This window comes from Oncorhynchus kisutch, linkage group LG5 (genome assembly GCF_002021735.2).
Source record: "Oncorhynchus kisutch isolate 150728-3 linkage group LG5, Okis_V2, whole genome shotgun sequence".
Taxonomy (NCBI): domain Eukaryota; kingdom Metazoa; phylum Chordata; class Actinopteri; order Salmoniformes; family Salmonidae; genus Oncorhynchus; species Oncorhynchus kisutch.
In genome coordinates, this window is record NC_034178.2 from 68,016,905 (window position 1) to 68,031,401 (window position 14,497).

General features: G+C 43.1%; 1 protein-coding gene across 2 annotated transcripts in view; it reads right to left on the bottom strand.

Moving 5' to 3' along the window:
* The window catches only part of LOC109891455 (protein phosphatase 1 regulatory subunit 1A), a 67,678-nt gene extending 54,808 nt beyond the window's left edge, over positions 1 to 12,870 (bottom strand). The window contains exon 1 of one of the 2 annotated variants that reach the window (XM_020484011.2): positions 12,328 to 12,870. In XM_020484011.2, the coding sequence (XP_020339600.1) occupies positions 12,328 to 12,408 (81 nt within the window). In that variant the 5' untranslated portion in view covers positions 12,409 to 12,870. The remainder of the gene's footprint in view (positions 1 to 12,327) is intronic. The other variant, XM_020484012.2, reaches the window with a different exon arrangement.
* Positions 12,871 to 14,497: the final 1,627 nt, after the last annotated feature.

The following is a 14,497-nucleotide window of genomic DNA, read 5'->3' on the forward strand; positions in this document are numbered from 1 at the left end:
GCTAAGAATAGAACTGGCCCAGAGCTTGGGCTTATTTCAGTTACAGTCATCTCAGGCATGTATTCAAACAGATGTGCTTTCAGAACCTTTTTTAAATCTAGGACAGATGAGGGGTGTGACAGCCAAAACATTATCTCTGTACTGCCTCTCAGAAATGTCATCTCAGAAGCACTAGGAATTAACAGTGTTGACCCAGTGAAGGACAAATATATGTCTAGACATCAGCTTATACAAGATGTTAAATCAAACCTACTCAAGTACATCATGGAGTTACATGACCTTGAAATGCCATGATTCCTCATGTTAACTAACTAGGGACAGAAGGGTTTTATTATGCACAAAGAAGCTCTTATCGAAAGGATTGAGGTTGCTCAAATTCAAGAGAAAGGGAATGTCTCAGAAATTGATACACTGTCATTCTAACACTGTGGGGAAAGAAATTAGGGAAGTAGAAATTGATACACTGTCATTCTAACACTGTGGGGAAAGAGATTAGGGAAGTAGAAATTAGAACTACATTATGATGTCATACAAGGAACTCAGCGTTTGTTTTGAAACATGTAGAAGTACCAAATGCTTAGTTCCTTGAAACTGATTACAGTTGTTAGTCAGCAGCATATTATAATATTTGAGTTGTATCTACAAAATGAAGTACAGAATGCAACTGCCTTGGCACACTGTGGTACCTAAAACAAGCGTAAAGCATTCATATCTGTACATGGATGAGTGTACTTCCTGAGTGGGGGATCCACTGCATCCCCCGGACCGGATCCTCCAGGACTCTGCCACCCAGGACTCCAACCCCAGAACTCCAGCCCCAGGACTCCAGCCCCAGGACTCCAGCCCCAGGAACCCAACCCCCAGGACCATCCTCCACGACTCCAACCCCAGGACTCCAACCCCCAGGACTCCATCCACCAGGACCGCATTCCTCAAGGACTCCATCACCCAGGAGTCCAGCCCCAGGAATCCAACCCCCAGGACCATCTCCCAGGACTCCAGCCCCCAGGACCATCCTCCAGGACTCCATCACCCAGGACTCCAGCCCCAGGACTCCAACCCCCAGGACCGCATCCTCAAGGACTCCATCACCCAGGACTCCAGCCCCAGGAATCCAACCTCCAGGACCATCCCCCAGGACTCCAACCCCCAGGACCATCCCCTAGGACGGGGGATTGGAGTCCTCAAGGACTCCATCACCCAGGACTCCATCCCCCAGGACTCCAACCCCCAGGACCATCCTCCAGGACCATCCTCTAGGACTCTACCACCCAAGGACTCCATCACCCAGGACTCCATCCCCGGGACTCCATCCCCCAGGACTCCATCCCCCAGGACTCCAACCCCCAGGACTCCAACCCAGAGGACCATCCCCTAGGACTCCAATAGCCAGGACTACATCCCCCAGTACTCCTTCCCCCAGAGAGATAGTTTGAATGCTGCTTCTCTCCAGAGCCTGATCTACACACTATGAGGTGTCCAGGCACAACAAGGAGTACTGAGGCATGGAGGAAGGCCTGTGATACCAACACAGGCACACTGAGACACTGTGATGCCATCTGTTCTATGACAAATCCCTGAAAATACTGAAACACCAGTGTTGAGGAAGTTACTGAAAATAGAGTTTATCAAGCTACATATTACTTGAACATGGAAACTACTTTGTGAAAAATAATACAAATCACAAGAACAGAACTTTGGGGTCAGATGTTAACAGTGTAATTTAGCCTATTAAACCCCCAAACTCAGTTTCACGGCAGAATTAGGCTGGTCTGATGCCAATAAATAAAATACATTCTTACCTATTTCAACCGTATTTTATTTTTGCAAATAAAGTAGTCTGTACCCACTGGGCACAGACGTCAATTCAACGTCTCATCCACATTGGTTCAACGTAATTTCATTGAAATGATGTGGAAACAATGTTGATTCAACCGGTGTGTGTCCAGTGGGTCGTTCCAGTAGTTGGCTACACTGCTACACAACAAAAAAAGCATTTAACTAACACTGTGAAACACTGAAACATTACAACACAGAAATGTTGAAACACAAACCACTTAAATCACCTAAGCACTGAAACACCTAAGCATTGAAACACCGAAACTGACACTGAAACAAAGTAATTCCATTGCTACCTCACACTGGAATAGTGAGACACTGAAAAACTTTAACAATGAAACACTAGAAAATACTTAAACACCCAAACAAGGAAACGCTGAAGCATATCAGCTGGCCTCTTGTTATCAGCCCCACACTGAAATACTGTGATGCCCACACCACATCAGTCAGCTCTGATAGTATCTATGACGCCCACACCACGTCAGTCAGCTCTGATAGGATCTATGACGCCCACACCACATCAGTCAGCTCTGATAGGATCTATGATGCCCACACCACATCAGTCAGCTCTGATAGGATCTATGACGCCCACACCACATCAGTCAGCTCTGATAGGATCTATGATGCCCACACCACATCAGCCAGCTCTATTCTGATAGGCTCTGTGATGCCCACACTCTGCTCTGATAGGCTCCGTGATGATCACACTCTGCTCTGATAGGCTCCGTGATGACCACACCACACCACATCAGTCAGCTCTGATAGGATCTATGATGCCCACACCACGCCCACACCACATCAGTCAGCTCTGATAGGATCTATGATGCCCACACCACATCAGTCAGCTCTGATAGGATCTATGACGCCCACACCACATCAGTCAGCTCTGATAGGATCTATGACGCCCACACCACATCAGTCAGCTCTGATAGGATCTATGACGCCCACACCATGTCAGTCAGCTCTGATAGGATCTATGACGCCCACACCATGTCAGTCAGCTCTGATAGGATCTATGACGCCCACACCACGTCAGTCAGCTCTGATAGGATCTGTGATGCCCACACCACGTCGGTCAGCTCTGATAGGATCTATGACGCCCACACCACGTCGGTCAGCTCTGATAGGATCTATGACGCCCACATCACGTCAGTCAGCTCTGATAGGATCTATGATGCCCACACCACATCAGTCAGCTCTGATAGGATCTATGATGCCCACACCACATCAGTCATCTCTGATAGGATCTGTGATGCCCACACCACATCAGTCAGCTCTGATAGGATCTATGATGCCCACACCACGTCAGTCAGCTCTGATAAGCTCTATGATGTCCACACCACATCAGTCAGCTCTGATAGGATCTATGATGCCCACACCACATCAGTCATCTCTGATAGGATCTGTGATGCCCACACCACATCAGTCAGCTCTGATAGGATCTATGATGCCCACACCACGTCAGTCAGCTCTGATAAGCTCTATGATGTCCACACCACATCAGTCAGCCCCACACTGAAAAACTGTGAAGCCCAAACCACATCGGTCTGCTCTGATAGGATCTATGATGCCCACACTCTGCTCTGATAGGCTCCGTGATGACCACACCACGTCAGTCAGCTCTGATAGGATCTGTGATGCCAACACCATGTCAGTCAGCTCTGATAGGATCTGTGATGCCAACACCATGTCAGTCAGCTCTGATAGGATCTGTGATGCCCACACCACGTCAGTCAGTTCTGATAGGATCTGTGATGCCCAAACCACGTCGGTCAGCTCTGATAGGATCTATGATGCCCACACCACGTCAGTCAGCTCTGATAAGCTCTATGATGCCCACACCACGTCAGTCAGCCAGCTATATTCTGATAGGCTCTGTGATGCCCACACTCTGCTCTGATAGGCTCCGTGATGATCACACTCTGCTCTGATAGGCTCCGTGATGACCACACCACGTCAGTCAGCTCTGATAAGCTCTATGATGCCCACACCACGTCAGTCAGCCCCACACTGAAATACTGTGATGCCCAAACCATGTCAGTCAGCTCTGATAGGATCTATGATGCCCACACCACTTCAGTCAGCCAGCTCTATTCTGATAGGCTCTGTGATGCCCACAGCACGTCAGTCAGCTCTGATAAGCTCTATGATGCCCACACCACTTCAGTCAGCCAGCTCTATTCTGATAGGCTCAGTGATGCCCACAGCACGTCAGTCAGCCCCACACTGAAATACTGTGATGCCCAAACCACGTCGGTCAGCTCTGATAGGATCTATGATGCCCACACCACGTCAGTCAGCTCTGATAGGATCTATGATGCCCAAACCACGTCGGTCAGCTCTGATAGGATCTATGATGCCCACACCACATCAGTCAGCTCTGATAGGATCTATGATGCCCACACCACGTCAGTCAGCTCTGATAGGATCTATGATGCCCACACCACGTCAGTCAGCCAGCTCTATTCTGATAGGCTCTGTGATGCCCACACTCTGCTCTGATAGGCTCCGTGAGGACCACACCACGTCAGTCAGCTCTGATAGGATCTGTGATGCCCACACCACGTCAGTCAGCTCTGATAGGCTCTGTGATGCCCACACCACGTCAGTCAGCTCTGATAGGCTCTGTGATGCCCACACCACGTCAGTCAGCTCTGATAGGCTCTGTGATGACCACACCACGTCAATCAGTCAGCTCTGATAGGCTCCGTGATGACCACACTCTGCTCTGATAGGCTCTGCGATGCCAGTCAGCCAGCTCTGCTCTGATAGGCTCTGTGGTTGACTACACCATGTCAGCCAAGCCATGCAGCTCTCAGCATCTCAGGATTTATAAGAGTGTCATCTCTGAGTGGCACCCAGCCAAGTCTCTCTCTGCAGGGCGGCTGAGAGCTACATGATCAGTGCTCAAGGCTGTCTGACTCTAACAGAGGGAGAAGGAGATTTCCACAACTTATATCATTCCAGTAGAGGTAACTGTAGGACAGTAAAGCAGCCTACCAACGTATGCATGGGCAAAACAACACACACACACACACGCGTGAATGTGCGTACACACACACACACAAACACACAACCTCACACATACAGCACCAAAGAGTGTTCGAACAGATGTTTCACTTCCTCCTCAGTAATTAGTGCCTATTGATATCATAACAAGATGACAGTGTGATTCATGTTTCACTTCCTCCTCAGTAATTAGTGCCTATTGATATCGTAACAAGATGACAGTGTGATTCATGTTTCACTTCCTCCTCAGTAATTAGTGCCTATTGATATCGTAACAAGATGACAGTGTGATTCATGGTTCACTTCCTCCTCAGTAATTAGTGCCTATTGATATCGTAACAAGATGACAGTGTGATTCATGGTTCACTTCCTCCTCAGTAATTAGTTTCTATTGATATCGTAACAAGATGACAGTGTGATTCATGGTTCACTTCCTCCTCAGTAATTAGTGCCTATTGATATCGTACCAAGATGACAGTGTGATTCATGGTTCACTTCCTCCTCAGTAATTAGTGCCTATTGATATCGTAACAAGATGACAGTGTGATTCATGGTTCACTTCCTCCTCAGTAATTAGTTTCTATTGATATCGTAACAAGAGGACAGTGTGATTCATGGTTCACTTCCTCCTGACTCTCAGTACATCAGGCTGAGATATAGCCAGAGGCTGACTCAACACTCAGTACATCAGGCTGAGATATAGCCAGAGGCTGACTCCACACTCAGTACATCAGGCTGAGATATAGCCAGAGGCTGACCCCACTGTGATCCCTGAGCAACACCTCTCTCTCTCTTCGCGCACCCTCACACACACACACACACACACACACACACACACACACACACACACACACACACACACACACACACACACACACACACACACACACATACACACACACACACACACTTAACATAAAGTTACATACAAATAAATCACGGGTAGAAGGGCAGTGAACCAGAATTGTCAAAAAGTCAAATGTCAAATGACGATTAGACAAATGAAGAGTCCCCTCCCCATGACCATAACCTTAATGATTTATAACAGTATTATTAATCTATCCCAACACTCCTAATTAACCTCTAGTAACTCCCCATCCCGAGTCCGGGAGCGTAATCATCGACTGACACTAATTTGCATAACGCAACAGACATAAATATTAATAGAAAATATTCCTATTCATGAAAATCACAAGTGAGATATATTGAGACACAGCTTAGCCTTTTGTTAATCACCCTGTCATCTCAGATTTTCAAAATATACTTTACAGCCAAAGCTAGACAAGCATTTGTGTAAGTTTATCGATAGCCTAGCATAGCATTTTGTCCAGCTAGCAGCAGGTAACTTGGTCACGGAAATCAGAAAAGCAATCAAATTAAATCGTTTACCTTTGATGAGCTTCGGATGTTTTCACTCACGAGACTCCCAGTTAGATAGCCAATGTTCCTTTTTTCCCAAAATATAATTTTTGTAGGCGAAATAGCTCCTTTTGTTCTTCACGTTTGGCTGAGAAATTGCAGTCACGAAAACTCCCCAAAATATTCAACATTAGCTCCATAATATCGACAGAAACATGGCAAACGTTGTTTATAATCAATACTCAAGGTGTTTTTCAAATATCTATTCGATAATATATCAACCGGGACAGTTGGCTTTTCAGTAGGACCGGGAGGAAAAATGACTAGCTCTCTCTTTTATGCAAGAATCACTCAGAGCCATCAGCTGGCCACTTACGCAATGTGTTCGTTTACGCTCATTCTTCAAAATAAAGACGTGAAACTACGTCTAAAGGCTGTAGACACCTTAGGGAAGACGTAGAAAAAGGAATCTGGTTGATATCCCTTTCAATGGAAAATAGGGATGCATAGAAAGGCAGGGATTTCAAAATAAGAGTCACTTCCTGATTGGATTTTTCTCAGGATTTCGCCTGCAATATCAGTTCTGTTATACTCACGGACAATATTTTTACAGTTTTGGAAACTTTAGAGTGTTTTCTATCCTGTCAATTATATGCATATTCTAGCATCTGGTCCTGAGAAATAGACAGTTTACTTCAGGACGTTATTTTTCCAAATATAAAAATAGTGCCCCCTAGCTTCAAGATGTTAATCTACTAAAAACAAAAACATTCCTTCCTACATATTTGTAGGAAGGAAGGAACTCAATTTGTGTACTGTTCAAACTTGTCATTACAAACTCATTTAAATCTGGGTTATTGGACCTAGAAAGAGCATTTAGTTTTATTTACATTCAGTACTGACTTTAGAGTCAATAGTGACCTCTACAGTGCTAGAAAATCTGTCTTCCAATTTGAAAAGGCTTGGTCAACTGATGGAGCAATGGAATACAAACACTGTATCTGTGGAATACAACACTGTATCTGTGGAATACAACACTATCAATGGAATATAACACTGTGTCTGTGGAATACAACACTGTATCTGTGGAATACAACACTGTATCTGTGGAATACAACACTGTATCTGTGGAATACAACACTGTATCTGTGGAATACAACGCTGTATCTGCATACACATGAATATGTGTATATATTTTTTGACATCATCTACCTTCATCATCTACCTTGAGTTCTGTCATTGAGATAATTATGAAACAAGTCTACAAACATGGAAGCACAATTCATTCTATCATCTAAGGCATTTGCAATATTATTTACAACATGCACGGTAGCCATAGTGGTACCATGTTTAGGTCTGAATCCGGATTGGTTAATATTAAGAACACCGTTTACTGATAGATCATAATGTAGCTGTTTGTTGACAAATGATTATAGGAGTTTTTGCAAGACAAGGGAGCCTGAAAGGGGTGGAAAAACAACACTTAGGCTTCTACTTCCAGCGTTTACATACTATATACATTTTACGGACACCGTATATTTTACATTGGTTAACTTGTTGTTTTTAGTCCCTCCCTTTAGCTAGTTTTGATTTTTATTTGCCATATATTTTTCAACTGTGCTGTGATGTTTCACAAAAGTTCTGAACTTTTCTATTCTTATAGTTTCTACAGATTGTAAATCAAAGATCAACTGTTTTGCTATTATATTATAATGCATTATATTATTGATCGATTGACTTTTCAAATCACCCAGAGGACAGTAAATGTTACAATTCTTCAGCCAAACCTGAACCTGCTACCAAAAACATGCTACTGTACATGTGGACAGTACCGAAACAAATTATCTAACGATTCTGTCTCTTTGCATCAAGATTTGCAGATCTGGGGTGGATGGTTGTATCCCCATATATACATAATATTCTATTGGTTGCAAGAATTTTGTATAATAATTTAAAAAGAAAAACTCTATGTTTGGAATCATCCGTCATTTTGTGTATCAGTTCATGAACCATGTGCCATGGAATTGGTACATCAAAAATCTCTTCCCATCTATTTTACGACTTATAACGCACAAATGTTTTTTTGGTCCTTAAGTGAAAAGGGTATACTTTTTTATTTATCACAATTTTCTTTAATGAGTTTTGGTCTTTAATGCAGGGCCGACAGACGAGTTCCTTACCTTCACCCCTTTCCACTTTCCTCCATTTTGGTTAGAGCAGACATTTTCATATATTTCTGTTAGTTCCATGTGTGACATAACTCCACTAGTCCCATTTATGATATAATTTACAAGGATTATACCATTTTTAAAACAATCTTTCAAAAATAATGTTGTTTTTTGATCAGTTATTGCATTTGAGTTTAAGCATAATATTTTATTGATTTCTTATGAAGAAGATGTCTGAGAGTACAGGAGAGTACCATGGATTAGTCTAGTTTTTTGACTCCGAGTTGCTCAGCCAGAGGAGATAACAAATGGATGAGAAAAATGTGAGTTTCAAAACAGGGTCTAGTAGAAAAAAGGCTCTCAATAATAACGATCATGAAGGAACGCCTGGGGCAAGAATTTGTTTTATCTTCACAATTATACGATGGTCAGAGTTTTTCAATTTGGTATCACTAAGACAATCAATAGGCCAGTGGTTACTGATATAATTTGCAAAATCACCAGTAGCCAAATACTTATGGGGACGGTTAGTCAGGATACAGTAAGCCAATCAAGATTTACATCTCCTAACACAACCAGTTTAGATACCAGAAAGGGTTTTAAATCATCAGAAATAGTACCAACAGCCTCCGCGAAGCGGCTGGGAGGCGGTAGACCTCAGTAATAAATAAATGCACATTCTAGCTTATGGCCACTTTTACAGCCAACAGCTCACACATTTTTGGGACAGAGATGCTAAGAGAGCAATATGCCATAACAGAAGTCCATCACATCTAAAATGGCAACGTCCCTATCCATAATCAAATTATTCAGCCAGGTCTCTGAGATGACCGTAACGTCTGGGCTAGTAACATGCACCCATACATCCAGAAATGTTCAACATCAGGCTTTGCACATGTATATGGAACAGTCCGAGCCCCATGCAAGATGTGACAACAGCAGGAGTGTCCATGGTGGATAAATGGTGACATAATTGTTAATAGAATTGGATGAGCTAGCCACAATGGGCTTCCTGATTGCACACAAACTGGCAGAAATAATAATAGAATTCAGGTAAATGTGCACAAGATTACTATTATAAGTACCCCTATGCTTAGGAGCACATGCAGCAATACCATATCTTGATATGACAATTAGTAGCTTAGGTGGAGCTAACAACAGTGTGTTCCGTATGGTAACTAACAGAGCTTTCAATGGAAATTAAATTAAACTGGCACAGAATGACTAATTGCAATACCCCCTATCAACATTGGAAGCTGTGACAGAATGATATCAGCTCACCTGTGTAATATTGACATAAGCTCTGAACCACTTGTTTTTTCAAGCATGGTCCTGTTTTATCAATTGCTGTGCTGAACAACGGACAGTTCATTACCTCTGTTATGTGTTGTGTGTATTTGTATTTAGTTTTGCTATAAAGGTGATGACGATACAATAATACACATGCACAATAAATAGGCCTACATCTAAAAATACATACAGCCTCATTGTATATCTTTATATATATACAGTACCAGTCAAATATTTGGACACACCTACTCATTCAAGGGTTTTTCTTTATTTCTCCTATTTTCTACATTGTAAAATCAATGAAATAACACATACGGAATCATGTACACGTAGTAACAAAAAAAGTGTTAAACAAATCAAAATGTATTTTCAGTTTGAGATTCATCAAAGTAGCCACCCTTTGCCTTGATGACAGCTTTGAACACACTAGGCATTGTCTCAACCAGCTTCACCTGGAATGCTTTTCCAACAGTCTTGAAGGAGATCCCACATATGCTGAGCAATTTGGTGACTGCTTTTCCTTCACTCTGCTGTCCAACTCACCCCAAACCATCTCAATTGGGTTGATGTCGGGTGATTGTGGAGGCCAGGTCATCTGATGCAGCACTCCATCACTATCCTTCTTGATCAAACAGCCCTTACACAGCCTGGAGGTGTGTGTTAGGTTCATTGTCCTGTTGAAAAACAAATGATAGTCCCACTAAGCGCAAACCAGATGGGTTGGCGTATCGCTGCAGAATGCTGTGGTAGCCATGCTGGTTAAGTGTGCTTTGAATTCTAAATAAATCACTGACAGTGTCACCAGCAAAGCACCATCACACCTCCTCCTCCATGCTACACGGCGGGAACTAAACATGCGGAGATCATCCGTTCATCTACTCTGCATCTCACAAAAACATGGAGGTTGGAACCAAAAATCTTAAACTTGGACTCATCAGACCAAAGGACAGATTTCCTCCGGTCTAATGTCCATTGCTCATGTTTCTTGGCCCAAGCAAGTCACTTCTTATTCTTGGTGTCCTTTAGAAGTGGTTCCTTTGCAGCAATTTCACCATGAAGGCCTGATTCACACAGTCTCCTCTGAACAGTTGATGTTGAGATGTGTCTGTTATTAGAACTCTGCAATTTCTGAGGCTGGTAACTCTAATGAACTTATCCTCTGCAGCAGAGGTAACTCTGGGTATTCCTTTCCTGTGGCGGTCCTCATGAGAGCCAGTTTCATCATAGCGCTTGATTGTTTTTACTACCGCACTTGAAGAAAGTTCTTGAAATGTTCTGCATTCACTGACCTTAATAGTAATGTTTCTCTTTGTTTATTTCAGCTGTTCTCACCATAATATGGACTTGGCCTTTTGCCAAATAGGGCTATATTCTGTATTCCCCCTGCCTGGTCACAACACAACTGACTGGCATTAAGACGGAAAGAAATTTCACAAATGAACTTTTAACAAGGCACACTTGCTAATTGAAATGCATTTCCAGGTGAATATCTCATGAAGCTGGTTGAGAGAATGCCAAGAGTCATCAAGGCAAAGGGTGGCTACTTTGAAGAATCTCAAATATAAAATATATTTTGATTTGCTTAACACTTTTTTTGGTTACTACATGATTCCATATGTGTTATTTCATAGTTTTGATGTCTTCACTATTATTCTACAATGCAGAAAATAGTCAAAAATAAAAAGTAAAGAAAACCCCTTGAATGAGTAGGTGTGTCCAAACTATGGACTGGTTCTGTAAGTCTAAGGTTCACCTTTTGGACGCTGTATCCTTGTTTATATGCGATGACTAGATTTTGAGTTACGTAGGTTTGGGTAAAAAAAATTGTCTGATGACCCCTGACAGCCCTGTAAACAATCCAGTGGTTCTTGGTAACGGCTGGACGGATCAGGACGAAAGGCAAGGAGAGTGTTGTGTACATCGACATTGGTGTCTTGTTGGTTTACATATGATGGTAAGGAGATTTTAATTTAACATTGAGCTTTAAATCAAATAATATGTTATTTGTCACCTGTGCCGAATACAACAGTTGTAGACCTTACAGCGGAATGCTTTCTTACAAGCCGTTTACCAGAAATGTAGCTTTAAGAAAAATAAGAGAAAAAATTATATTTACTAACTAAAATTTTAAAAACGTATAAAATAAGACAATAAAATTACAATAACATCTCTATATACAGGGGTACCGGTACAAAGACAATGTGCGGGGGTACAGGTACAGGTACAGGTAATTGAGGTAATATGTACATATAGGTAGGGGTAAAGTGACTATGCATAGATTATAAACAGTGAGTAGCAGCAGCGTGACAAAATTATAATAATTTAATAAAATGGAAGGAGGAGTCGATGCAAATAACCAATTTAATAGTCACGCCAACTATTGAGATTCACACTCTGCTCTGTCAGGGCTACAACCTCCCCGTGTCATAACTAATTGATCCCTACCCACCGAAATGCTCTCAGAACGGACACTATTAAGAGACCATGTCGTCCTGTGCCATAACTGCCCACTAGCCTAGCCCCATTTCCAGCCTGCCCCTTCTGTTCAGATTGAAGACTGACTGCGATAGCACCGGTAAAACTGTACCTCATTGATCCTGTGAGTAACACCTAGGAAAGCTAACTGTAAGGTCCTGTATGATCACCCCCACTGCCTCCTCACCTGTTCAGCAGCCTCCGGGTCCAGGTGTGAGTCAAGGAGAGGCATGGTGAACTGGATCTTCCTGGGGCTGCCTGTCTCCATGGTCCTGCTGGTGGTAGAGTAGTAGTAGTAGAAGCTGCACAGATCACTATCGAGCACTTTCTCTCTCTATCTCTGTCTCTCTGAGTCTGTCTGTCTCTCTGTCTCTCTGAGTCTGTCTGTCTCTCTGTCTCTCTATCTCTGTCTCTCTGAGTCTGTCTGTCTCTCTATCTCTGTCTCTCTGAGTCTGTCTGTCTCTCTGTCTCTCTGAGACTGTCTGTCTCTCTGTCTCTCTGAGTCTGTCTGTCTGTCTGTCTCTATCTCTTCACACCTGTCCCCTTCTATTACCCCCTTTCTCTCTCTCTCTCCCTGTCCTTTCTATGCCGTACTCTTTCAGTCTCTTTCTTTCTTTTCCAGCTCTACTATTACTGTGTTCCTGTGTTCCTCTGCCCGGTCTCCTTTCAGTTCTGTACTAGAGAGGGAAGCAAGGGCATACTGCGCTCTGAAGACCTCTCTCTCTTTCTCTCTCTCATTCGCTGAGTCTGCCTCCCTCTCGCACTTGACCCCGCCCCCTCTCCCCTCTCTCTCGTTCTATTGGCTGGTCTTGCACTGGGACTTAACTGCAGAGCCAAACCAAGCCGGAGGCTGAGGCTCTCCTAACTCCTACAAGCTGCCAAATACATCACACCATCATGCTCAGTAAAAATATTTTAGTGATGATGGATAAAAAAAAAAAAGTCAAACACCTACACACAGACATACAGATGTACACAACACACCTACACACACACACACACACACACCTACACACAGACATACAGATGTACACAACTCATACACTACATAACATATTGATGGGTACTGAACATAACACAGCGGACGTCCCTTTTATCTTCAGACATGTAATATTGACCTGTATTTATTAACATTTACAGCCAAGCCACGAGACAGACACATGTCAGTCGTCATATGTCATGTCAGAAAATATATGATATCAAGACATCATGGTCATTTATGATAAGATCATGATGAATCAGGTCCGATCAGATATGTCATTGTCAGTCATGATAAGATAAAGCTGTGACAGATAGATGCTCTGCTGTATTCATTATGATTCGACATGTCCTGTAAAATAGCCTCCCAACACTCTGATCAGGTATGTCCTGTAACATAGCCTCCCAACACTCTGATCAGGTATGTCCTGTAACATAGGCTTCCAACACTCTGATCTGGTATGTCCTGTAAACATAGCCTCTCATCACTCTGATCAGGTATGTCCTGTAACATAGCCTCCCATCACTCTGATCAGGTATGTCCTGTAAACATAGCCTCCCATCACTCTGATCTGGTATGTCCTGTAACATAGCCTCTCATCACTCTGATCTGGTATGTCCTGTAACATAGCCTCCCATCACTCTGATCTGGTATGTCCTGTAAACATAGCCTCTCATCACTCTGATCTGGTATGTCCTGTAACATAGCCTCCCATCACTCTGATCTGGTATGTCCTGTAAACATAACCTCTCATCACTCTGATCTGGTATGTCCTGTAACATGCCTCCCTCCATTCTGATCAGGTATGTCCTGTAACATAGCCTCTCATCACTCTGATCTGGTATGTCCTGTAACATAGCCTCCCATCACTCTGATCTGGTATGTCCTGTAACATGCCTCCCTCCATTCTGATCAGGTATGTCCTGTAACATAGCCTCTCATCACTCTGATCTGGTATGTCCTATAACATAGCCTCCCATCACTCTGATCTGGTATGTCCTGTAACATAGCCTCTCATCACTCTGATCAGGTATGTCCTGTAACATAGCCTCCCATCACTCTGATCAGGTATGTCCTGTAACATAGCCTCCCATCACTCTGATCAGGTATGTCCTGTAACATGCCTCCCTCCACTCTGATCTGGTATGTCCTGTAACATAGCCTCTCATCACTCTGATCAGGTATGTTCTGTAATATAGCCTCCCAACACTCTGATCAGGTATGTCCTATAACATATTCTCCACTCTGATCTGGTATGTCCTGTAACATAGCCTCCCATCACTCTGATCAGGTATGTTCTGTAAAATAGCCTCCCTCCACTCTGATCTGGTATGTCCTGTAACATAGCCTCCCTCCACTCTGATCTGGTATGTCCTGT